Source organism: Carassius carassius, chromosome 35 (assembly GCF_963082965.1).
Source record: "Carassius carassius chromosome 35, fCarCar2.1, whole genome shotgun sequence".
In the NCBI taxonomy this organism is placed as follows: Eukaryota; Metazoa; Chordata; class Actinopteri; order Cypriniformes; family Cyprinidae; genus Carassius; species Carassius carassius.
The window spans coordinates 28,263,072-28,290,571 of record NC_081789.1 but is presented as its reverse complement, the minus strand read 5'-3'; the positions used below and the strand labels follow the sequence as shown (position 1 = coordinate 28,290,571).

The 27,500-nt window shown below is 41.6% G+C and overlaps 1 protein-coding gene across 2 annotated transcripts; it reads left to right on the top strand.

Moving 5' to 3' along the window:
* Positions 1-297: 297 nt before the first annotated feature.
* On the top strand, positions 298-27,500 carry LOC132115798 (ankyrin repeat domain-containing protein 55-like). 2 transcript variants are annotated; one of them, XM_059524200.1, is made up of 11 exons: positions 298-606; positions 1,479-1,595; positions 3,179-3,309; positions 3,483-3,592; positions 4,067-4,127; positions 5,067-5,195; positions 5,778-5,962; positions 6,113-6,280; positions 21,429-22,075; positions 26,799-26,888; positions 27,008-27,500. In XM_059524200.1, exons 1-11 carry the CDS (start codon positions 567-569, stop codon positions 27,274-27,276), a joined length of 1,947 nt encoding a protein of 648 aa, XP_059380183.1. In that variant the 5' UTR covers positions 298-566; the 3' UTR covers positions 27,277-27,500. The 2 variants fall into 2 exon arrangements, with proteins under 2 accessions (XP_059380183.1, XP_059380182.1); XM_059524199.1 differs by having other exon boundaries at positions 1,476-1,595.

The window sequence follows — 27,500 nt, the reverse complement described above, 5'->3', positions numbered from 1 at the left end:
AAAATTATCTAAAAACTGTGATAGGACAGAATAGAATAGAATAGAATAGAATAATGTAAAAATTGCCCCTGCCCCATTAATCGCCGACGCCAAAGTGGCCTTTCGGTCCGATTTAGGTCCGGATCGCAGTTTACACCGAGAGGGACCGCGAGTGTGCCCTAGTGACGCCACTACTCCCCTGCCGCCTCGGAGATCTGTGCACGCGCGCGCGCACACACGCTGCGTGCAGCACCAGTCCTCTCTCTTCAGAGTGCAGTGTTGTGAACAGGCCGTATAATAGTGCTATGCTTTCTGTCAGCAGGCTGTGAAGAGCAGCTTCTGCACATGCGCAGTGTGTTTCCCGTCACATCACACAGAGCATCCTCCTCCAGGACCTGATGCTGACACCTGCCTCTCCGGCCTCCGCCGCGCTTCTCTCTCCGCTTCCCCGTGTCCGGCGCGCTCCCGTTCTTTCTTCGTTTCCCTGCGAGTCTGAGTCCTCGTCGTGGAACCGGAGCGGAGCGGACAGACATCATGCCACGGGCACCGGAGGCACTTCTCTGAAGACTGCGTCCGTCTGATCTGTTATGGAGTTCAACTCGTCATCTGTATTTGAGCAGCATAAAGGTATAAAACACTGCACTACACACACACACACACACACACACACACACACACACACACACACGGTTAGCGCCGCTTACACTGTTGCCATGGTAATGCTTATCAGCGGGCTTTGCCGTAGCATCATTTGCTTGTGTGATGTGAGGGATGCCATCTGTTTGTGTTCCAGTAACCCGCCAGAATGAAGAGCACTATGATGATTTGTATCACATGGAGTGAGGGTCACAATCACAGTGTTTCGTGATCAATTCGGGGGGTTCAGTTGTAGTCGGTGAGCTCTGTGACGGCAGCTCTGTCAGCAGATCACCCCCCCCCCCCCACACACACACACCCCAGACAATAACCTTATACAGTCTGTGTATATAACCCAAAGGAACATCTGATTTCTCAGTGGTGGCTCAAGCCAGAAGGATTCTCTCAGTGGCATATTTAATCTCATCAAGTTGTTTTCCTATCTCCTCATCAGTTAATTAATTCAAAGCATCCAATTGTTGGCACAGAGTAGTCTGAGAGTATTGAAGACTAAATGCTCAGATCATTTTGATTGCAGACCTCTAATGAGGTTTTGATTGAGATCTCTAAACAAAGACACATTCTCATCTAAGAGAAACACTGGCGAAATAAGAGAACTTCTCCTCTTGACCTGTTAATTTATGAGGAATCACATCTTCATTTCAGTTAGTATGCATTGAAAGAATGATGATTGTTGATTAATCTGAAGCTGACAAGTCAATGATAAGCAAGACTAAAGACTCTTATGACACTGACCTCTTGCCTTTATTCTTCGAAAACCTGACATAACAAATGATCAACAAACATGCCTTAGCTTACACCAGCAGACTGATTGGTCCTTTTGATTAATTTCCTCTCAGAAGCTGCGGAGGAGGTTGATCTGAATGTGGTGTACCAGGCAGCAGCAAACGGAGATGTGAACACGCTGACGGCCACGATACGAGAGGACCCGTCCATCCTCGAGTGCTGTGACAGTGAAGGTGTTTTAACAGCGTACTGCACTTTTAGACTCTACATGAAACTCACTATGACACTAGCTGTACCTTTGTGAAAATGATGTGCGCTTAACTAGTGAATGTGTACTTCAGGTAAACTTCAAAGTGCATGTAAAAGGTACCTGCACTTGCAGATTATATATAATATTAATTAATGTCCACTTAATGGTGGACATTAACAGTGTTCTTAAGTGAGTACATTTTCATGACTTTATTTCTTAAGATACTTAAGTACACTTTCCAAAATGAGTTTGTTTCTTTAAATGAACAGATTTGGAGAAATGTAGCATTGCATCACTTGCTCTGCAGTGAATGGGTGCTGTCAGAATGAGTCCAAACAGCTGATAAAAACATCACAACAAATGACAATAAAACAAATGTTGTCTTGTCTGAATAGGGAGAGAAATCTGCACAGATCAAGCACTGTTTATAAGCCAAAAGAGTCCAAAGCATTTCTAAACAAATATTTGGATATTAGTGGACACTGAAAGAAATTTTATATTCTATTTTGGATTACCTGTGGATTATTGTGATGTTTTTATCAGTTGTTTGGACTCTTATTCTGACGGCACCCATTCACTGCAGAGCATCCATTGCTGTGACACTGATGCAGCGCTACATTTCTCCAAACCTGATGAAGAAACAAACTCATCTACATCTTGGATGTTCTGAGGATGAGCAAATTAGCTTTTTAGGGGTCAACTATTCCTTTAATTTTAAATAATTGTTTTAATAATAATTTGTCATGTTTTAAAGAAGTACTTATTTTGATGTGTTGACTAACAAAATTAAGATGACATACTAAAATATGTGAAGAATTTGATTGGAATTTTAACTGCTATTCAATATTACACTTAAAATTAATATTTTAAACAAACATTAAAAAACTAAATGTATAGAAAAACATAATACACAAGTTTCAAGTATATTATAGTTTTACATTAATGCTTGTACATTTTAACCTTATTTTTTTAAGACAACAGGGTTATAAATGCACACGTCCTTGTATATATATATAAAGATATAAAGATGCTTGATTTTACAGATTTTACATTTTCATTTCATTGGAATTAACATTATATACATTTCACACACAAGAATCTCTTTAAAGTATGCTAAAGTCTGCTTCTTTTTTTCTTTTTTTCTTGTTTATGATATTCACATCACATAAGTAATACATCAAATGATGCAGCATGTTGAGAAGAGATGTGCTTTACATTGGAGTCAAAGTCAAAGTAAAAGTCACTTTTATTTATATAGCGCTTTAAACAAAATACATTGCGTCAAAGCAACTGAACAACATGGAGCAATATTTAGAAACCAAAATCTGATTAAGGGTGGGATGTTTTGCTGTGCCATGCACAACTCTAGCCATCCAAACCTCTAGTTTTGCATTGGAAAGAAAGCTAATGAACAGGCATTTAAAAAAGTACCTATAATCAATGTCATGCTAATCACACATTCAACAAATCTGAAACAGAAATGAGCTGCCATCATAAACAGACTACAGTAGAGCTGGCCTTTATGTGAATCTGAATGAGAGCTGACTGTGAATGTCTTGATGACAGGCTCCACACCGCTGATGCATGCTGTGTCTGGGAGGCAGGTGGATACGGTCAAACTGCTGCTGAAGATGGGAGGCTCTATCAATACACAAGACGCCTGTGGACGGACGTCCCTCTCTCTAGCCACATACCTGGTAAAGAAACTCTCCGAGGGTCACTGATGAGCTGCATTCCTTTAAAAATTCTGTAGGAACCATGCATCATGTACAAATTTGCAGTCACCTTCCTAGCTTTGACTGAATTATGCTTGTTTAGGTTTTTGAATGACTTGTCCCATAGTTTGATCTGATGGTTTTATCCTCTGCAGGGCTGGCTTGAAGGCTGTGTGTGTTTGCTTCGCAACGGTGCAAAACAGAACATTCCCGATAAGAACGGACGCTTGCCAATTCATGCTGCTACTGCCGAAACTGACTTCAGGTACCGAGGAACATAAACAGAATTGGTTTTCCCAAATAGGATAATGAAACAAAAAGTAGTGAGTACTCCAGTAGTATTTTCCTGTGCATCAAGCTGTGTAAACAACAACAACAACAGATACAGTTCAGTGGCGTTTCCTTCTTCTAACTGTCCAGAACACTTACATTTGACAAGATGACAATTAGACGATTCCTAAAAGTGTTGTTGAGTCAACATAAAATAGTAAGATATGTTGTTACAGTCAACATGAAAACAAAACCCGACCCTATTTACATTCCTGATACACATTCCATGATTCATCAATGCAAAAAGGGGAAAAAAGGGAGAAAAAATGGGTAAAAAAAAGATCAATCCCTCTCATTTTGTACACATACAATTTTTTTTTGTCCCTGTTGATTATCTGTTTCATGTTATGGACATGCAAAATGGTGTACGCAGTGTTTATAGAGTAATAATCATGTTTGTTTGATGAAGGCTCATGGCTGTGCTGCTACAGCAGTCAACACTGTGTGAAATCAATCATCAAGACAATGAGGTGAGTCAGAGCAGAGGAGTTTCAGTTTTGAGAAACCCTTTAAGAAAGAAAAGTGCACTTAAAAGTATTGAATGTGCACATGTAGTTGTCATGGATATTGTGGTTTCAAAATTGTGGTTAAGTTTGGGAATTTTGGAAATAAGATTATTGATTGGATTTTCATTGGATATTTGTGGCGATTTATACAAACTGTATCATACACAAACATAAATAGAAAACAAAAGTTTTTTGTTTGGTCATAAGCAGACATGCATACTAATACATTTGTAAAACAAAAAAAAAGAAGATATTTTTTTCTTTGATTCATTTGTGAGTAGAACTTGTTGAAGTTGTATGGTAACAGAAAACTGGCTAGAAGGTGAAACAGCATCACAGTTGAGCTAGCTAGCATAGCGTCTTAAATTGTTAGCGAAATGGTGTTAGCTAGCTTACATTTAACATATCTGATTTAGGCTACTGGCTACTGTATAGACACATTTTGATTTAGTGTTTGCTAGTTAAACTTTAATACCATAGACTAAATGTATTTACCCTATAGTAATATCATCTAAAATTACTTGATTGAATGCAATCTTTGGGCTCAAATGCAGTAATGTGACTTCAATAGTCCTAGATTCTAGAAGTTATCTGTACAACTGATTGAGGAATGCACACGGTAGAAATTCATCTGCATTGCAGTGCAGTTTGCATTAAATCTGCTTGTCTTAACCAAGTTTATGATGCAAGGTTTTTTTTTCCCAATGTAACCCAATTTATGTTTCCTGTAATTTTGCAAATGTCTTGCTTATTACCATGGATTCCTGTTCATTTCCATATATATCCAAGTGTAGAGTTTCCTACTTTAAAAATTGCTGGAATTTTTCAACCCTGCTGAAGGAAGTGACAGTTATAGATACTTGGTAGGGTGCAGCTGTGTAACGCTCTGATTGTAATTGGCAGGGAATGACAGCTCTTCATTGGGCTTCTTTCCATAACCGACCGGAGCATGTGCAGGCCCTGCTGCAGAAAGGAGCAGACCCCACACTTGTGGACAAAGACTTCAAAACAGCTCTACACTGGGCTGTGCAGGTACAAGAAGTCATAAACAAATACGTAATTAATCTAAAGCGCTACTTCAGTTTTCTTACATACAACATATTCTACACTAAGTACACTTCTGTAATGACTCTGCTAATGTCTGTTCAATTAAAAAGTCACACCTTTTTCTCGGACTACCGAGTTTCTATCCATCTACCAACAGTCTATCTTTGTCTCTACTGTTTTTCTCTACTATCTCTACTATCTTTGTTTACTGTAACAGAGGGGTCAAGACACATTTATGTGCTGTGAAAGCTCTACAGACTTCCACATGAATTAAGACACCCATTCCCAGCACCGCTTACATGTTATCTTTGTCTATTACAGTAATTGTACTTGTACTTACTACAAGTAATTGTATTTTCATTATTTAGTGTACTATTTCTTACCCTGTTTTAAGAAATAATCTGTCTACATCTATGTTTTAAAAATAATTATATTTACAATTACAGGTAGGTTGTCATGTTTCATCAAGTAATACAATTTATGTCTTTAAAAATTAATAAAAAAAATGGTTAATATATGTAATTGGTTATTTATTTATATGTCTCATTGTTTTCAACTCTTTGGCAGAGCGGCAGCCGGTTAATGTGTTCTCTCATTCTCGACCATCACCTGGGATCCTCTGTGATCAATTACGATGATGAGAACGGGAAGACCTGTGTTCACATTGCAGCCGCTGCGGGCTTCAGTGACATCATCTATGAACTGTCTCGTGTTCCTGAGACTAACCTGCAAGCTTTAGATGTGGATGAACGGTACATGTTGTGTGATATTTAAGTCGAGGGTCAACTAGGACAAAACTAGTGCGCAACAGAAATTAATTTACTCACACTGTATGCATTACTAAACTATGTGTGTTCATGTTTGTTTCTCATTATACAACATACTCTCTGTTTTTCTGTCAGCACCCCTCTTCATTGGGCCGCTGCAGCAGGGAAAGATGACTGTGTTCAGGTATTGTTGGAGCTGGGAGTGGAGCCCAACCCTCGAGATATTAATGAGAATACGCCACTCACATACGCCATGTACTGCGGCCATACTGCCAGCATCAAACTCCTCTCCACTGAAAACAGGTTTGTTGGAAATCAAAAAACTGTATTTTAGTTGTCACTTTTGTCAGGTAAATACTGACATATCCATGACTTTTTTAAAGAAGCAATGTCCCATCAGAGTAAGGCTACCCAACATTACCAGTAATAAATAAATCCAAAAGCCTCCTGTAGTGGAGTTTCACAGTACTCTGGAGGAGTTTCTGTAAAACATTTTTAACAAAACATCCCCAGACCATCACACAAACATCACTCGTTGTTTGAATAGGAAGGCAGATCCCCAGTCATCACTGTTGGGAACGTTACTTTTAAAAAGTAATTAGTTATAGTAAATCACTACTTGTTCCAAAAAGTAACTGGGTTAGTAACTGAATTACTCTATAATAAAAGTAACTCGTTACCAGGGAAAGTAACTATTTGCGTTACTGTAAAAAAAATTGCTATTTTTCAAAGAATTTTTTTTTTTTGCAGTTTTCACAAGTCAGTTGAAATGAGTAGAACAGACAGGTGTTCGTACATAACTTTCGATATTTATTGCACGTCTACAGACAGCAAGAGTTGTACTTCAAGTATTATCTTTGTAAGAAAAGTGTTTTTGGCCACTAGCTTTGTAGATGCGTGTGTCACACATTACATGTACACATTACATGCACGTTCTTGCCTTTGACTACAATGAATTTGAAGTAGTGCTTATATCTCCACCTTGAAAATGCCAACTTTTCATCGGATTGCTCCTGACTCGCCATTTCTGCTGCTGCTGCAAATCTTCGTGTAACTGTTGCGTGTGTGTGTGTTTGGCGCCGCTGGCGCGTGTGCCTGCATGTGTGTAAAAACACTGGCTCTGATTGGCTACCATGAAACACATGACTCTGCCTTAGCCAATCATAATCGCTTATCTCGTTATTAACCCACCTGCTCACTCGCTGTGAGTCAGGGGTGCGTTCGGATTGCATAGTTTATTAAATCAATGCATAGTAACGCACCGCATTTAACGTTCAGTAATGTTAACGGTGTTGTAACGACGGGAAAAGTAATTAGTTAAATTACCCCGTTACTGAAAAAATATCGTCGTTACCTAACGCCGTTCTTTTAAACGCCGTTATTCCAAACACTGCCAGTCATAGGGGCAGAATAAAAGCTGAAAGCTGGGTGGAGTGGAAATGAATTAGAGTCTAAAAATCAACCAAGGGTTGAGAGCCAGGACAACAGTCCAGTGATTAAGACAACCTCTCCAAATGTCTAGGCAAGTGTAATGTTGAGAGAACTGCAGGACGTCATAAGCAGATAGAGCAGACCAAAAACAGGGCAGAGATGGAAAGCGAGAATGAGCACCAGGACTGAACAGGACCGGGCCGATGGTGATAGGGGCATTTGTTGCATGCCTCCCTAGACTAAGGTCAGGGAGGTGGTTACACAGAAACTTATGAAAAAAAGAAAGAAAGGAAAAAAATAACTCTTGACAGACATTCAGGGGCTTTTCTTTTCTGTCACCGCACTCCACAAAAATCACACAAATTTTTGTAATACTCGAGAAGATGATTTATTTGTCAAGTTCAAAAGGAGTACAAAGAGGGGAGCAAATAAACCTTCAAAAGGGGACCAGGCAAAAATAACAAGTAAAAAAGGTCTAACTTACTTCCTAAACTCACAAAATTCAAAATAAACAACAAAAGTCTTACCTTACTCCCTCTCTAACCAAAAACAGGAGAAAACATGAACAACATTTTTAATAAGAGAATCCAAGATGGCAGCTATCTAAGGTCTGCTCAGTGTCTCTCTCTGGACTGATTCCATTTAAATGGATTTCATAGTATTTTACTCCTTTTAAGTTGTAGTTTTTAAGTTGTACAAGTCGTTTATATGGAAATTTCATCTTGAACTTTTAAGAAGATTGTGGACTACTATGAGTTTAAAAATGACACTATACCTCTGCTCTGAGCTAACTTTGCTAACCTGAGGCTGATCCAACTGATCCTATTAGCCCAGGCTAAACAGAGCTAGGCAAATGGGCCTGAGCCTGCTATATTCTCCTGGAGCTTGGGCTAACCAGCCTGAGCCTGGTATATCCTCTTGGAGCTTGGGCTAACCAGCCTGAGCCTGCTATATTCTCCTGGAGCTTGGGCTAACCAGCCTGAGCCTGGTATATCCTCTTGGAGCTTGGGCTAACCAGCATTGAGCCTGCTTCATCTTCTTGGAGCTTGGGCTAACCAGCCTGAGCTTGCTACATCCTCATTCGAGCTTGGGCAAACCAGCCTGAGCCTGCTACATTCTCTTGGAGCTTGGGCTAACCAGCCTGAGCCTGCTACATACTCCTGGAGCTAGGCTAGCGGGCCTGGCCTGCTTCATTCTCCTGCAGTTTGGGCAAACCAGCCTGAGTCTCACCCATCATCCTGGAGGCTAGGCTAACGGGCCTGGCCTGCTACATTCTCCTGGAGCTTGGGTTAACAAGCCTAAGCCTGCAACATCACTGTGGAAGCTGGGCCATACTCTACAAGATAAACTGGTACTGTTATTAGTCAACTTTACTATTAGTAAATTAATGACGATAGCATTTTTCTTAATTTTCTTATCCCTGTTGCTCACTTGGAACTTGAAACCGGGCACTGATCCTAGGGTGAGTTGTTTTAATAATATGGTGGGCATACAGGATACCTACTATAGTGGCACAAAAACCAGTATTGACATGCACCAGGAACCATTACACTTTTGTTGGAACCTGGACTTCTGGATGGATCTGTATTGGGATTTGCCTAAACTGCAAAATTTTTTTGCTTTGTATAATTTGTCTTTCTCAATTAATGACAGGCATTGCCTGGTTTCAGCATATGATAGGCCTGCTTCAAAATATACTGTGAAATGCAGATTGATTATTACACTACTCCTACTTTTATCTGGAAATGTGCAGCCCAATCCTGGCCCCTGTTTGCAATGTGTCTTGACCCCTGCTGAATTTAAATCAATGCCTGGACTTAAATTTGTTCATCTTAATGTTCGCAGTTTACTACCCAAAATGGACATGGTTAGAATTTGGATTGAATCTACAGATGCAGACATAGCGATAATTTCGGAAACATGGTTGACGAAAACAATTACTAATGAGGATATAAATGTGCGTGGGTATAATGTTTTTCGCAGTGACAGACCGAAGAAAGGTGGTGGCGAAGCTATCTATGTTAGGTCAAGATTTGGTGCATCAGTTGTTCTGTCTGAGTCTCTCTGTAAGTAAATGGAGTTTTTGGCCTTAAATGTTGAAATATTTAAGTCCCTTTCAATAACAGTTGTGGGGTGTTATAGACCTCCATCGGCCTCCAGGGAGGCTTTATCATCTTTAAAGCTTCTTTTGTCCAGATAAACTATAGGGAACTTTTACTGGCCGGGGACTTGAATTGGGACTGGCTAAATGTTGTTTCTGATTAATTTAAATCTTTCTGTGATTCTGTCAGTCTTAGCCAGTTGGTAAATGTACAGTACCTACAAGGCCTAATCTCAAAAATCCAGAAAAATCTACTTTAATCGACTTGATTCTAACAAATGTCCCTCATAAATTTTTATCCATGGGTGTCTTTTGTAATGATCTGAGTGATCATTGTGTTATTGCTACTTCGAGAGGCAGTAAAATACCCAAATGTAAATCGCAAATTATTAGAAAGAGGAATTTGAAAAACTTTAATGAACAAGCCTATCATCATTATCTATCTTTGATTAACTGGGGACAGCTAGGCCTGTTGCCTGACGTTGAGTTTGCCTGGACACTTTTTAAGGAGAGTTTTGAGAAAATTGTAAATAAACATGCTCCTTGGACAAAGCACAGAGTGAAGGGACGGGAAAACCCTTGGTTTTCTCCAGAGTTGTCAGACATTATCCATCAGCGAAATGTGGAATGGGCTAAAGCTAGAAATGGTGATTCTGCCACTGACTGGTCCATTTTCAGACAACTAAGAAATAAATGTACCTCTCTTATCAAAAAGGCTAAATCAGAATATTATTTATTAGTCACAAGTGAAAACCTCAATAATCCACAGAAATTTTGGAAAGTCATCAAGTCTCTTTCTGTGAATAAAAGTAATGAAGCCCTCCCAAAATTTGTCTTAAAAAACTCTCTCCCAGTCTATGACAGAGTTGATGTCTTAAATTGCTTTAATGAGCATTTTGTATCAGTTGGTTCTCTGTCCGAGTCGACAGGAGTAGTCGCTGTCACTCCATGCACATACTCCTCAGTGTTTTCTGGAGAGCCTTTCAATTTTGTTTCTTTTACTGTGCAGCAGGTACATGGCGCTCTTAAAGCGTTAGATCACAGAAAACCTCCTGGACCAGATTTAATAGAGCCTTACTTTTTGAAAAAGGCGGCTGATTTTGTTGCAGAGCCCCTTACAATTCTTTTTAATCTGTCAATTCAAAACAATGAAATACCATCAGTTTGGAAGTCAGCTTTTGTTACTCCCTTGTTTAAAGGAGGGGATCCAGCAGTTTTAACTAACTATCTGCCTATATCTAATTTGTGTGTTTTGTCAAAAATTTTAGAATCCCTTGTTTCAGACCAAATAAAAGAGTTTTTATACTCAAATTAACTCCTTTCTAAACTGCAGTCAGGCTTCAGGAAAAAGCACAGTACCATCACTGCTGTTACAAAAGTAATTAATGACATACTTGTCGCTCTTGATAGAAAGCAATTCTGTGCATCACTTTTTCTTGATCTGTAAAAAGCTTTTGACACAATGTCAAAGTCAAAGTCAAACTCACCTTTATTTATATAGCGCTTTAAACAAAATACATTGCGTCAAAGCAACTGAACAACATTCATTAGGAAAACAGTGTCAATAATGCAAAATGATAGTTAAAGGCAGTTCATCATTGGATTCAGTTATGTCATCTCTGTTCAGTTAAATAGTGTCTGTGCATTTATTGACAGAATGGAGAAAAAAACCTTGGGAGAAACCAGGCTCAGTTGGGGGGCCAGTTCTCCTCTGACCAGACGAAACCAGTAGTTCAATTCCAGGCTGCAGCAAAGTCAGATTGTGCAGAAGAATCATCTGTTTCCTGTGGTCTTGTCCTGGTGCTCCTCTGGGACAAGGTCTTTACAGGGGATCTGTATCTGGGGCTCTAGTTGTCCTGGTCTCCGCTGTCTTTCAGGGCAGTAGAGGTCCTTTCTAGGTGCTGATCCACCATCTGATCTGGATACGTACTGGATCCGGGTGACTGCAGTGACCCTCTGATCTGGACACAGACTGGATCTGGTGGCCACGGTGACCTCGGAATAAGAGAGAAACAGACAAATATTAGCGTAGATGCCATTCTTCTAATGATGTAGCAAGTACATAGGGTGTTATGGGAAGTGTTTCCGGTTCCGGTTTACCTAATTAATGCAGCCTAAAAATCCTTTAACGGATTTGGATATTAAAAGCATATTAGTATGTTATGTGTATGCCAGGTTAAAGAGATGGGTCTTTAATCTAGATTTAAACTGCAAGAGTGTCTCTGCCTCCCGAACAATGTTAGGTAGGTTATTCCAGAGTTTAGGTGCCAAATAGGAAAAGGATCTGCCGCCCGTAGTTGATTTTGATATTCTAGGTATTATCAAATGATCAAGTTTTGAGAACGTAGCGGACGTAGAGGATTATAATGTAAAAGGAGCTCATTCAAATACTGAGGTGCTAAACCATTCAGGGCTTTATAAGTAATAAGCAATATTTTAAAATCTATATGATGTTTGATAGGGAGCCAGTGCAGTGTTGACAGGACTGGGCTAATATGGTCATACTTCCTGGTTCTAGTAAGAACTCTTGCTGCTGCATTTTGGACTAGCTGTAGTTTGTTTACTAAGCGTGCAGAACAACCACCCAATAAAGCATTACAATAATCTAACCTTGAGGTCATAAATGCATGGATTAACATTTCTGCATTTGAAACTGAGAGCATAGGCCGTAATTTAGATATATTTTTGAGATGGAAAAATGCTAGAAACGTGGCTTTCTAAGGAAAGATTGCGATCAAATAGCACACCTAGGTTCCTAACTGATGACAAAGAATTGACAGAGCAACCATCAAGTCTTAGACAGTGTTCTAGGTTATTACAAGCGGAGTTTTTAGGTCCTATAATTAACACCTCTGTTTTTTCAGAATTTAGCAGTAAGAAATTACTCGTCATCCAGTTTTTTATATCGACTATGCAATCCATTAGTTTTTCAAATTCCTGTGTTTCACCGGGCCGCAAAGAAATATAGAGCTGAGTATCATCAGCATAACAGTGAAAGCTAACACCAATTGTGTCAAATGCAGTACTAAGATCCAATAAAACTAATAAAGAGATACACCCACGATCAGATGATAAGAGCAGATCATTTGTAACTCTAAGGAGAGCAGTCTTAGTACTATGATACGGTCTAAATCCTGACTGGAAATCCTCACATATACTATTTTTCTCTAAGAAGGAATATAATTGTGAGGATACCACCTTTTCTAGTATCTTGGACAGAAAAGGGAGATTCGAGATTGGTCTATAATTAACTAGTTCTTTGGGGTCAAGTTGTGGTTTTTTGATGAGAGGCTTAATAACAGCCAGTTTGAAGGTTTTGGGGACATATCCTAATGACAATGAGGAATTAATAATAGTCAGAAGAGGATCTATGACTTCTGGAAGCACCTCTTTTAGGAGCTTAGATGGTATAGGGTCTAACATACATTTACATTTACATTTATTCACTTAGCTGACGCTTTTATCCAAAGCGACTTACAATTGCCACATATGTCAGAGGTCGCACACCTCTGGAGCAACTAGGGGTTAAGTGTCTTGCTCAGGGACACATTGATGTCTCACAGTGGATTCGAACCCGGGTCTCTCACACCAAAGACATGTGTCTTATCCACTGCGCTAGCACCACCAACATACATGTTGTTGGTTTAGATGATTTAACAAGTTTATACAATTCTTCCTCTCCTATGGTAGAGAATGAGTGGAACTGTTCCTCAGGGGGTCTATAGTGCACTGTCTGATGTGATACTGTAGCTGACTGCTGAATGGCTGCAATTTTATCTCTAATAGTATTGATTTTAGAAGTAAAGTAGTTCATAAAGTCATTACTGCTGTGGTGTTGGGAAATGTCAACACTTGTTGAGGCTTTATTTTTCGTTAATTTAGCCACCTGTATTGAATAAATACCTGGGGTTATGTTTGTTTTCTTCTAAAATATAAGAAAAGTAATCGGATCTAGCAGTTTTTAATGCTTTTCTGTAGGATATGTTACTTTCCCGCCAAGCAATACGAAATACCTCTAGTTTTGTTTTCCTCCAGCTGCGCTCCATTTTTCGGGCTGCTCTCTTTAGGGTGCGAGTATGCTCATTATACCATGGTGTCAAACTGTTTTCCTTAACCTTCCTTAAGCGTAAAGGAGCAACTTTATTTAAAGTGCTAGAAAAGAGAGAGTCCATAGTTTCTGTTACATCATCAAGTTGTTCTGAGGTTTTGGATATGCTCAGAATTTTTTTGGTTACATCAGGAAGATAATTTAAAAAGCAGTCTTTTGTGGTAGAAGTGATGGTTCTTCCATACTTGTAAGAAGAAGTAGAATTTACAGTTTTGACTATATGAAGTTTGCACAGAACTAAATAATGATCTGAGATATCATCACTTGGCTGAATAATTTCAACACTATCATCTAGAGTATGATTTCGACAATGAGTAGGTCCTGAAACGTGTTGTCTAACACCAATAGAGTTCAGAATGTCTATAAATGCTGATCCCAATGCATCTTTTTCATTATCAACATGGATATTAAAATCACCAACTATTAAAACTTTATCTGCAGCCAGAACTAACTCGGATGTAAAATCACCAAGCTCTTTAATAAAGTCTGTATGGTGCCCTGGTGGCCTGTATACAGTAGCCAGTACAAACGTAACAGGGGATTTATCATTAACATTTGTTTCTCTGGATAATGTTATATGAAGCACCATTACTTCAAACGAGTTATACTTGAAGCCTGCCCTCTGAGAAATCCTGATAACGTTGTTATAAATTGAAGCAACACCTCCACCTTTGCCTTTTAGACGCGGCTCATGTTTATAACAGTGATCTTGGCGGGTGGACTCATTTAAAATAATGTAATCATCAGGTTTTAGCCAGGTTTCAGTCAAACAGAGTACATCTATATTATGATCAGTGATCATATTATTTACAAAAAGTGTTTTCGTAGAAAGGGATCTGATATTCAATAAGCCAAGCTTTATCATTTGTTTATCCATATTGTTTTTTATTTGTTGAACCTTAATTAAATTGTTAATCTTAACTTGGTTTGGACGTTTTTTGTATTTTCTAGTTCGGGGAACAGACACAGTCTCTATAGTGTGATATCTAGGTGAAAAAGTCTCTATGTGCTGAGAATTAACTGACCTCTGTGACGGGAGGCAGCTAGCAGACGGTCGGTTTAGCCAGTCTGTCTGCTTCCTGACCTGGGCCCCAGTTAGTCAAGTATAAACACTAAGACTATTTGCCATATTTCTAGAGAGAAGAGTGGCGCCACCCCAGGAGGGATGAAGGCCATCTCTTTTAAACAGGTCAGGTCTGCCCCAAAAACTCGTCCAATTGTCTATGAAACCTATGTTATTCTGTGGGCACCACTTAGACATCCAGCCATTGAGTGATGACAATCTGCTATGCATCTCATCACCACGGTAAGCAGGGAGGGGACCAGAGCATATTACAGTGTCTGACATCGTGTTTGCAAGTTCACACACCTCTTTAATGTTATTTTTAGTGATCTCCGACTGGCGAAGTCAAACATCATTAGCGCCGGCATGAATAACAATCTAACTGTATTTACGTTTAGCATTAGCCAGCACTTTTAAATTTGCCAAGATGTCAGGCGCTCTGGCTCCCGGTAAACATTTGACTATGGTGGCTGGTGTCTCTATATTCACGTTCCGTACAATAGAATCACCAATAACTAGAGCACTTTCATCAGGTTTCTCAGTGGGTGCATCACTGAGTGGGGAGAACCTGTTTAATGTTTTGATCGGAACAGAAGAGCGGTGTTTTGACCCACGACTACGCTGCCTTACCGTCACCCAGTTGCCCTGCTACAGGGGCTCTGTTTCCGGAACCGAACAATGTACAGGAATCCCTGAGCTAGACGCATCCAAAGCTGTATCTAGAGCCCTAACATTCTTACTGTCCTCAATTAAAGTTTGGATGCGTGTCTCTAATTCTGAAATCTTCTCTGTCAGCCTAACTATTTCCCTGCATTTATCACATGTGAATCCCTTATCAGCGACAGATATATAAACTGTACATGTGGCAAGAGGTGCAAGTAACAATAACAGGAGAAGCCATTACTCACCGCGCTTGATGAAAATTCTTACTGCGGTTGTTTGATGAACTTGTGAAAAACTGGAGCGAGAGAGAGGAGAGGAGAAAAGAAAAACAGCGATGGGTTCGAATGAAAACGCTAATGACAAGCTAACGAGTGCTAACGCTTTGCAGGTGCACTGCACTCACGGATATAAAATAAAAGTGAACGATCAAAGTTAATCTGATAAGATTGATCGATAATATCAGAAATATGGTGTGAATTAAGTTATATTTTACCACTTTAAAAAACAGAGAGTGATAGTAAGATAAATATTCTAGAGAAAAAATAAAATAAAAACAGCTACACGGAGCTACGATTTGCTACAGAAGGCCAACAGGAAGTAGAGAAAACACTGTCCAACAGCGACACCCGCAGGCAGGAGTCCTGTCACGAAAACTAATCAGGCCACCCACAGATAATTACAAACTGAGAGATTACTGATCAATTCCGTATCAATCTTAAGGGATAACACACAGTGGACCATCCTGTTTTAAAGCAAAGGCTTCTTTGTCTGGGATTGTCTGATTGTATAGTTTCCTGGTTCATGAATTATCTGAGTAACAGGACTCAATGCATTAAATGTGTTGGTCTATGTTCTGCATTAGTGAAGGTCCACAAGGGGGTGCCACAAGGCTCAATATTAGGTCCTCTCTTGTTTATTATGTATATAAATGAACTAGGCCACAATGTGTCGGATGCTAATATGCATTTCTATGCTGATGACACGATTATTTATTGTTTTGGATCGTCCCCAGCTAAAGCGGTTGAGTCTTTTCAGAAAGCTTTTGATGTGGTTCAACGTACGCTTATGCAGCTTAAACTGGTTCTCAATGCTGATAAGACCAAACTGATGCTGTTTAGTAATACTAAGAAGGTCTCTCAAGCTCCTCCTCCTGTGTTCACTTTGAATGGAAGTTTCATAGAGGTGGTTCATTCTTATAAGTACCTTGGTATCTGGCTTGATGATGCTCTCACTTTTAAGCCTCATATAGACAACCTTGTGAAGAAACTCAAACTTAAACTGTCCTTTTTCTTTCGAAATAAATTTTGTTTTTCTTTTAAAGCAAAAAAGCAGCTAGTCACTGCAACATTTTTATCTGTCTTAGATTATGGAGACCTGGTGTATAGGACCGCTTCAGCACAATGTCTGTATAAGATTGACACTGTTTATCATGCGTCTCTGAGATTTATTACGAATTGTAAAAACTTGACCTATCATTGTAAATAATATTCCAGAGTGGGATGGCCATCTTTGTCCAACAGGAGATCAGGGCACTGGCATACTTTTATCTATAAGACCATGCTTGGTCTTTTGCCATCCTACATCTGTACTTTAATCACATGGAGAAGTGTTGGTTCTTATTCATTGTGATCAAATGATCACTTGCTGCTCTTTGTTCCATTTGCCCGTACAGAACTTGGAAAAAGGGCTTTTGTCTACTCCGCTTCTTCTGCATGGAACTTTTTGCAAAAAGACTTGAAATCATCTGAACTTATTTCCTTTAATGCTTTTAAGTCCATATTGAGAGAATCTGAAATGACCTGTTTAAATTGTAAATGTTTTTAATTATTTGTATTGTATAACTTTTATAAATGTAATTGACTGTGTTTTTGCTGCCTCTTGGCCAGGACTCCCTTGAAAAAGAGGTTTTTAACCTCAATGGGACTTTCCTGGTTAAATAAAGGTAAAAAAAAAAACATCCACCTCATGAGTAAACTAGAACTCGTCACCTCACTTTCATGAAATACCATTTAAAATCATTTCCATCTGAAGATTTTGGCCCCCACCTGTGCTTCAGAACCCCATCATCTCAAAAGCATCCTATCCTTGCCATTAAGAGCTTGCGACTGTCACTGATGAAGTTCTCAATTGTAGGGTCTAACTTCTGGGCAGCAGCCAAATGGTCCTTACCCACTAAGGAAGTTCAGCTGGGAGTCATTCTTAGGCACCATTTCATTCTCAACATATGACTTGGACTCAACTGGTTTAGGTTGCACAGTCAAGAAAGAATGAGATAGATCAACAACATCTTGAATTTTTATTGACTTGGACCGCGCAACAGCACATGCTGGAAAAGCTAGAAGAAGCATCGCAGAGAGATCAGGCAAATTTCAAACTACTGGCTTGCTTACATTTATTGGACTGGGAAAAACATTACCATAGGCAAGGACATTTCCCAGTTTGAGGCTGACATTGTCTATGGGGAACTTTTTACACACACCCAGCTGGACCAAGCCCGTAACAATGTCAGACTTCAAGTTAATAGTGTGTAACAGAACACTAATCCACCCCATCTCGATACAAATAACAAAGGACATTCACGCCAGTATATGAAACATCAGAGAAGGGCAAAATGAAGGGATTATAGGAAAAGTGCATATTCACCAGTAAGCACAGCTGCATAAGAAGGTTTTGACACTTCTTGTTCATTTTTAATGAACGACAATGTTTTCTGGTGCAAAAAATCTTCCAGTAAGACCAATTCTCACAATTCTTCATAAGTGGTAATCTTACTGGAAAGACACCACTTTTCAAAAAGCGTTTTATTTACTCTGGCGTATTCAACATAATTTTGTTTGGCTTTCTTTGAACACGATTTGTCTCCAGCACCAATTAATATGCTCTCAACATGACTGCTTTCACAGTGTTATTGTCCAGTGACTCCTCAATTGGCTCTTCTTGTGGTTTGCCAATGAGATTAGACTGCAGCAGCAAAGCCCACATCTTTCAGCCAATACAACCTTGCAGCAACATGCTCAAAAGCAATAAAATAAGAGTCTACTTCTGATTTATGAAAGGGCAGTACTAATTTGACATACCAACATCAAATTCAGATTTAGACACAAAGCTATCAATAGAGGAAGGTGGTCTAGAACAAGGTACAGGTATCGGTTGACTACTTACAGTTTGCTTCTAACTCAAGCTTAAGCAACTTAATGTCTCGATCTGCTTGGAATTCAAGATCTCAGACAAAGCAGCTGTGTCTCATGCTCCTGCTTCTATAATGTGAGATCAAGCTCTTTTAATTGCAGGCTAACATGAGGATCTACCGAAGCTGCTTTATTTGGCAAGTTCAAAAAGAGTACAAAGAGGGGACTAGACACTAGACATAACAAAGCACAACTCAAACTTGACTGGACTAGACTAGAGAAACATAAGAAACATAAGAGAAAGAAGACACAACATAAAGAAGAAGATGATAAGACAACACAAAGCCCTTTAACCAGTTGCCCTACTCAGCCATATCCATCTGGACCACTCCCTGGAGTACAGGTGTTGGGAGAAGAAAGCACATCGGTGCACCTTACTATCCTCCAGAGATGTCTGGAAACAACTTTCCCAACTCCCACATCCAACACATCCACCTCCTCAATGAACTGGGTTAGTCCTCCTCAAGACAAGAGCCAAAGTAAAGTAGGCCCTAAGAGTCTCAAAGGCAGACTAGGCAGAAGAAGACCACTGGAAGAAAGCTACCTGACTGTATTCAAATAAAGCAATGATAAAAATCTAAGCAAAGAAAATATTGCAAAGTTTATAAAGAAGCAACGCCCCTTAGAGTCAATAACTGGCTCCCCAATTAGCAGTAATAACCAAACACCTCCCTTTAGTAGAGTTACACACCACTGTGAAGGAATTTCAGCAAAACATTTTTATCAAAACATCCCCAGACCATCACACAAACACCACTTGTTAAGAATAATTTGTGGACCTACAAGACAAATGGAGAATCCCCAGTTGTAGGGACAGAGCCAAATCTGAAAGTAGGGTAAGCTGGAGAGAAACCATGTTGATACTCTCCACTGAAATGATGGTCCTCGTGAATGGTAACGACTGGGTCCTTGGGGAACACTTCTCACACTTCCCCCTTCATGATCCAGACAAGATAGTAAGCATCGCACAAGTGCAGTTTCATGAATTACCTTGCCCATTGCAAGATCTTGAAGGTAGATGATAAAATAGGTATCTGTTTTGAACTGTTTGGGGAATGGGGAGTTCAATACATAAAACACCAGTTTTTCATTAGGCTCACCGAAGCAGTGACTTACAAGTGCAGAAGCTGTGGGGCAGAAATAAATAAAGATCCCCTCCCAGCCTGAATCAGCTAACTGAAGAAATCACCACCCACATCGAGATACGATAGCGGTGTCTGATTCGTGAACAAGCTGATTCAAATGATCTGGTTAATGTGAGTCTGCAGTAAACAACTAACTGATTCAAATGATCTGGTTAGAGCGAGTCTTCAGTTAACCATCTCAAACAGGTATTGGAAATAAAACATAGGCTTAAAATAATGCCCATGCATGCAGTTTTTAAATACATTTCAAACTAATATGTGTAAGGAAGGAGTTATCACAGGACATGGAATCCATTTGCAAGCTTTTAATAAGAAACATCGTGGTCGTACAGGCAGGGGTCAATGACAGTGAACACAGCAGAGAAGGACAGTCAGTGCACAGGCAGAATGTCAGGGTATCAAGTAGAGAGAATCACAGTCCAATAAACAAGCAATAATCCAGTAGGCTGGCAGCAGTAATCGTAAATGGGAGACAGACTAAATCAGCAAGTAAACAGTAGTAAAACAAGATCTCACAATGAACACAAGAAAGCTGGCAGCTTAAATACTAAAATCCAATGAGCTGCAGCTGGGAGTAATCAGAGTGCAAGGATGGGGCTTGTGGGAAATGTACTGCAATAGACACTGTGTGTGTGTGTGTGTGTAGGCGTTTCTCAATGTCAAGGAAGGATCCTCAGAAGCCAGAATTTCAAGGATCCTATGTCATCGACATCCGTCGAAGGATTGTTCCAATGTCGAGGATCCTTGGAATTTCAACCAAGGACTGAGTCCTTTGTTTGAAAAATATCCCATATACAGGAAAGGATACATACATGTAACCTTCGCACTCTTTGCACTCTCAAATCACCCACAATCCTATGCGTGCAGCTTTGCTATCTTGTTCAAAAAATTCCAAAAATGTCGGATGTTAGCGGAGTCGGAGCATTAACGGGGCAATATGCTTTGTAATGTAAGTATATTTACGTTACCAAATATTTGTTATAACTGTAGTAAATATAAGTAAAGTTTAACGTTTAAATGCCAGTACAAATTACCACTGTATTGATATTATAACTTATACAAATACAAATTACGTTATTGATGGCTAACTGAACAGGACCTCTCATTTAACAATTGTTAGCTTGGTTGCCGTAATGACGCAATGACGTACACTTGCTAGCCTGTTCCATTTACGTGTTCTCCGAATGCTAAAGAGGAGCCTTGCCTAGCCTCTGAAGGAAGTGACTTGGAAGGACCAGTCCTGCCAAGGAAGAATCCATGACATTGAGAAATGCCTCCTGTGTGTGTGTGTGTATGTATGTGTGTATGTGGTTGTAGGAAGAGTGGCAGGTGCAGGGTGAATGGGAAATGGAGTTCAATGGATATTTGAAGTCCAGTTTGGAGTGCCCTCTGGTGGCCATGACGGGCACTCTCACAAAATGTTTACATAGCATTCTTTTTTATACATTCTGCACTGCTACGTCTGTTTTTGCTACATCACATTTAGCTTTTCCTAATTTATAAATACTGTTTTCTTTAAATACTAATTATTTTTTTTATAATATTGTTATTATTATTTTCACTTGTTTGCACACTTGAAGTATCAGCTACTTAAATTAATATTTTAATATATGTAATGTTTTGAGTGTATGACAAGTCCCACTCCTCCAGGTATTTTGAGCAGAAGGATGATATAAAATGTATAGATGTAAAATGCTGGAAGAATTCCCATAAAGTGTTTTTCAGAACTAAAGATGGCAATACTTTTCACAGGTCTGACTCGAACAGGCCACTGCATTCTCAAAACAGTGACTCTTCCTTACGCAAAGAGGGAAAATTTCGCATGCTGAACCACATCTTCAGTAAGAAGAAGAAAGAACTGCATCCTTCTCAGCAGACAGACTTGAGTCAAGAATGTCATCTGAAAAAAGAGTCGTCTGAGGTAGATGACATCATCACTATGTTCGAATGCGTCACTGAACCCAGAGATGAGAGCGAAAACAGCTCTGCTGTCAGAAAACAAAATAATGAGTCTGAGAAAGTCCACCTCGCTGAGGACAGCAAGGACCTCCAAAGCAAGGACCTCCAAAGCCTCCCACCCATACGCACACAGAGTCTTCCTCCAATCAGTCTAGGGAAGTCCCTGCTGCTAAACTCTCAGACTTTGGCCCACAGGACCAGCAGAGGTCATGTGGCAGGACATTTAGCGCACAGGTCGCAGAAGAGCAAGAGTGAGCATGACCTGTTTGATGGCAAAAGTAAGGATCAAAAAGCTGCCGGATCCAGTCAGATACTTACTCACAAAGCATGGATCTCAAGTCCATCTGAACGGCTGCTTGACAAGCTGCTGCATGGATCCTCAAGCCCTTTAGACATGCTGTGCTCAAATCACACGCCATACATACAGAGAAGTGACCCAGGTGAGATACTCAGGATTGGTAGGGGATTCTTTGTTTAGGTCAACATGTGTGACTCCTAGGCTTATTTTAGTCTCTTTACTAATTTTAGCTTTAGTTTTAAAAGACTGTACAGTTATTATAATGGCAAATGGCTCTGTACTGTTTACCGCATCTGTTACTTTTGCCTAGTTTTTAGGCAGAATTTCACTTATTTGGACTTAAGTGCAATGTACTGTTTTCTGACACTTATTTAGCATAAAATGCAGTTTTAAATGCGACTTAAGTACATCTTTACATGTTATTTAATAATTACTTCTGTTGTCTTGAAAACATGGAACATGGTTAAAGTTAACTGCAGAATATTCTGACACTGATATTCAGGACACTTTAAAATAAACTGTAACCCAATTACCATACACATCTGTGTAGTTACTGTCACAGTGTCTGGGTTGTGTTCCCTGGGTTTCCACTAGGTGTCCTCCTTTCTCACGGTGTCTGTCTCCTTATCACTTCCTGTTCCCTTATTTGGTCACTTTCCTCCTGTTTAGTAATTGATTGTTCCCCACCTGTCTCCTGTTCCCTCATTATCCTTCTGTGTATTTATACCCGGTCTGTCTGAGTCTGTGTTACGGAGTCCTTGTTTAATGTTGATGTTAATTCATGTCCATCGCTTCTTGCCTTGCCCTTACCTTGTCTTCGTGTCTTGTTTATGTTATGTTTGGATATTCTGGTTTTGACCCTGCCTGGACTGTTTACCCCTTTGGATTACCCCTTAAATAAAGGACTTACCTGCAATTGGTTATCTCTCCGTGTTTGCTGTAACACCGAACGTGACAGAAGGACTCCGTCATTCTAGGATCCAGCGGTATGTAGTTTTTCCGTTCCCCAGCCAAGATGCCAAGAGGGAAATGAAGTGGGTGCCCTGGCTCAGGTGTTCTGGTCCCTGGCCGAGGGCATGGGCTACAACGATGCGGCCCTCAAAGACTATTTCAATGGCGGGCTGGATGATCTAGTGTCTCAGGAGGAGATGGCTCAGTTAGAGACACTGGAATTCTGGGAATTCGTGCGCTACCTGCAGCATCGGCTTCGGTGGGATGCCCCAGCCACTCCTGTCTCTTCCGGCGGGGTGGTCGTCAGCCCAGCAGCACTGCCCATGATGGCAACCAGCCAAGCGCCACAGCACAAGATGGCCGCTGACCCAGCGCCAATGCCCAAATTGGCCACTGGTCCAGCGCCACAGTACAAGATGGCCGCCAGTCCAGCGCCACAACCCAAGATGGCCGCCAGCCTAGCGCCACAGCCCAAGATGACCGCCAACCTAGCTCCACAGCACAAGGGGGCTACCAGCCAAGCGCCACAGCACAAGATGGCTGTTAACCCAGCGCCAATGCCCAAATTGGCCACCGTTCCAGCGCCACAGCCCAAGATGGCTGCCAGCCCAGCGCCAATGCCCAAATTGGCCACCGGTTCAGCGCCACAGCACCAGATGGCCGTCAGCCTAGCGCCACAGCACCAGATGGCCGTCAGTCCAGCGCCACAGCACCAGATGGCCGTCAGTCCAGCGCCACAGCACAAGATGGCCGTCAGTCCAGCGCCACAGCACAAGATGGCTGCTAACCCAGCGCCAATGCCCAAATTGGCCACCGGTCCAGCGCCACAGTACAAGATGGCCGCCAGTCCAGCGCCACAACCCCAGATGGCCGCCAGCCCAGCACCACAGTATAAGATGGCCGCCTGTCCAGAGTCATGGCCCAAGATGGCTGCTTGCCCAGCGCCGCTGCACAGGATGAGAGTCTCAGCTGACCCTCCGGAGTCTAATCAGGTTCCAGTTGACCCTCCAGAGTCGAGTCAGGTGCCAGTGAACTCTCCAGAGTCGAGTCAGGTGCCAGTGAACTCTCCAGAGTCGAGTCAGGTGCCAGTGAACTCTCCAGAGTCGAGTCAGGTGCCAGTGAACTCTCCAGAGTCGAGTCAGGTGCCAGTGAACTCTCCAGAGTCAGGGCTAGGTGCCAGTGAACTCTCCAGAGTCAGGGCTAGGTGCCAGTGAACTCTCCAGAGTCAGGGCTAGGTGCCAGTGAACTCTCCAGAGTCAGGGCTAGGTGCCAGTGAACTCTCCAGAGTCAGGGCTAGGTGCCAGTGAACTCTCCAGAGTCAGGGCTAGGTGCCAGTGAACTCTCCAGAGTCAGGGCTAGGTGCCAGTGAACTCTCCAGAGTCAGGGCTAGGTGCCAGTGAACTCTCCAGAGTCAGGGCTAGGTGCCAGTGAACTCTCCAGAGTCAGGGCTAGGTGCCAGTGAACTCTCCAGAGTCAGGGCTAGGTGCCAGTGAACTCTCCAGAGTCAGGGCTAGGTGCCAGTGAACTCTCCAGAGTCAGGGCTAGGTGCCAGTGAACTCTCCAGAGTCAGGGCTAGGTGCCAGTGAACTCTCCAGAGTCAGGGCTAGGTGCCAGTGAACTCTCCAGAGTCAGGGCTAGGTGCCAGTGAACTCTCCAGAGTCAGGGCTAGGTGCCAGTGAACTCTCCAGAGTCAGGGCTAGGTGCCAGTGAACTCTCCAGAGTCAGGGCTAGGTGCCAGTGAACTCTCCAGAGTCAGGGCTAGTCACCGCTGATCCTCCAGAGTCAGGGCTAGTCACCGCTGATCCTCCAGAGTCAGGGCTAGTCACCGCTGATCCTCCAGAGTCAGGGCTAGTCACCGCTGATCCTCCAGAGTCAGGGCTAGTCACCGCTGATCCTCCAGAGTCAGGGCTAGTCACCGCTGATCCTCCAGAGTCAGGGCTAGTCACCGCTGATCCTCCAGAGTCAGGGCTAGTCACCGCTGATCCTCCAGAGTCAGGGCTAGTCACCGCTGATCCTCCAGAGTCAGGGCTAGTCACCGCTGATCCTCCAGAGTCAGGGCTAGTCACCGCTGATCCTCCAGAGTCAGGGCTAGTCACCGCTGATCCTCCAGAGTCAGGGCTAGTCACCGGTGATCCTCCAGAGTCAGGGCTAGTCACCGGTGATCTTCAAGGACTGAGTCAAGTCACCGGTGATCTTCAAGGACTGAGTCAAGTCACCGGTGATCTTCAAGGACTCAGTCAAGTCACCGGTGATCTTCAAGGACTGAGTCAAGTCACCGGTGATCTTCAAGGACTGAGTCAAGTCACCGGTGATCTTCAAGGACTGAGTCAAGTCACCTCTGATCTTCAAGGACTGAGTCAAGTCACCTCTGATCTTCATGAACAAAGGCAAGTCACCTCTGATCTTCATGAACAAAGGCAAGTCACCTCTGATCTTCATGAACAAAGGCAAGTCACCTCTGATCTTCATGAACAAAGGCAAGTCACCTCTGATCTTCATGAACAAAGGCAAGTCTCCTCTGATCTTCATGAACAAAGGCAAGTCACCTCTGATCTTCATGAGCAAATTCAAGACACCAATGATCTTCATGAGCAGTGTCAGGCCAGCACCAATCTTCTGGAGTCCAGTAAGGACACCAGGGAATTACCAGAGTTTCGTCGTCCCGTTGGTCCAGCCGCACGGAGGTCTGCTCCGCCTTGGGGGGCTCTGGTCCTGACCATATGGCTGTGGTGGTCTTCTGCTCTGCCCTGGGGGGCTTCCGCCTTGACCACACGGCTGTGGTGGTCTTCTGCTCCGCCCTGGGGGGCGCCACATGATATCCTTATGGGTTTCTTATTTGGTCACCTTCCTCCTGTTTAGTAATTGATTGTTCCCCACCTGTCTCCTGTTCCCTCATTATCCTTCTGTGTATTTATACCCGGTCTGTCTGAGTCTGTGTTACGGAGTCCTTGTTTAATGTTGATGTTAATTCATGTCAGTCGCTTCTTGCCTTGCCTTGCCTTGCCTTGCCCTGCCTTGCCCTTACCTTGTCTTCGTGTCTTGTTTATGTTATGTTTGGATATTCTGGTTTTGACCCTGCCTGGACTGTTTACCCCTTTGGATTACCCCTTAAATAAAGGACTTACCTGCAATTGGTTCCCTCTCCGTGTTTGCTGTAACACCGAACGTGACAGTTACAATATGTTACAATTAAAGCATATGAAGTGTAAAAATTAATAACACACTGCTGGTCACTGTTACGGAATACCACAGGAGGCTGAGGATAACAGAAAGACAGTTTTATTCAGGCACAAGAGGGTAGTGCTGGGTAAAGTGTTGTGGAGGAAGGCTGTGATGAATGGATCCATAGTAGAGGGGTAGAAACGTCAAAGGAGGGAGGTGTACCACACACACGCAGGGAGATAACTGGGAACTTCTGGAGATCGCTGGAGAGAGGTAAGTAGAGATAGAGTTAGTCCTTAGAGTTAGCATAAAGGTAAGACCTTGTTGTGAACGATACCGGATGCTGACTGAGTGCGTGTGTGTGGTATTTGTAGTGCAGAGGTGATTGAATGTTGATGAGGGTCAGGTGGAAGTGTTCAGTACTCAGGTGAGGGCATGCGCTTTGATTGGATGGAGGTGGAACCTGGCGTGTCTGTAACAGTCACAGTGTAATCGAATACTTTACATGTGCTTTGGTATGTGAAATTAGTCCAATTCTTTAAGCCGCATCAAAAGATTATTACAACAATTGCAAGTGTTAACATATGAAACATTATTTGTTTAAATTGTATCATAATTTAATGTTTAATTTTTTAAGATGTTAAATAGTCAAGTGTCCCTAATTGTAGAATCATCCAGATATATATCAGTGAATTACTCTGTGAAATGTTTACTTGTAAAATTTATAATTTTGTGTCGTCTTCTCTGAGCAGCTCAGAATCATCTTTTACCTCTGAGGGTCAGAGAATCTGCTCTCACACGAAACAGTCTTGCTCCCATCCGGGACCACTGCACTCACAGGTGTAAGTTCAGTCCTCATATCCTCAGATTTTTTTGAGATTGCACAAAATATGATATTGTTTAGGGCTGCATTTGTCTTGCATCTTCGGTTTAACAAAACCAGCTTTCATGTGGTCCACAGTTTCCTTGCCACCTGACCAGGTCTCTCAGGGAGTGAAGAAGTCGAAATCTTCTTTAGGAGCGGGTCTGGCTGTACTTCCACCTCCATATGCATCCAAACTGCACCGAGCCGGCGTTCCCCAAAGCCAGCCGCTCGGCTGCTTCCCGACGTCACTGACTGGAGAACCTTTACGAAACATTCAAGTTCTTCCTGCCATCCCTCCGCAGAGAAAACGCAGCCCATCACAACCCAGAGTCACTCTGACAGTACAAACTGATGGCCTAAATTAAGAGACAACTTTAAAACTGTAATACTGTTCAGCCTTTCATTTCGATCATGAGGATGCCTGTTTGATAAAACCTAACAAGTCTTAACAAGGCTTTTTTTTCATACAATTTTACAATTGTTGTCTTTTTCTATGGTATGCATATGGTTTAAATTGTAAGCGTAACATTTAAACATGCTTTAAGCTTATTGTTTACTGTTACTATTAATAAACAAAACCATTGACGTA

Coding starts and splice junctions, on each gene's coding strand:
- LOC132115798 (XM_059524199.1), top strand. CDS start 567: ATGGAGTTCAACTCGTCATCTGTATTTGAGCAGCATAAAG. Junction 607..1,475: donor TGTATTTGAGCAGCATAAAG/GTATAAAACACT, acceptor ATTTCCTCTCAG/AAGCTGCGGAGGAGGTTGAT. Junction 3,593..4,066: donor ACTGCCGAAACTGACTTCAG/GTACCGAGGAAC, acceptor TGTTTGATGAAG/GCTCATGGCTGTGCTGCTAC.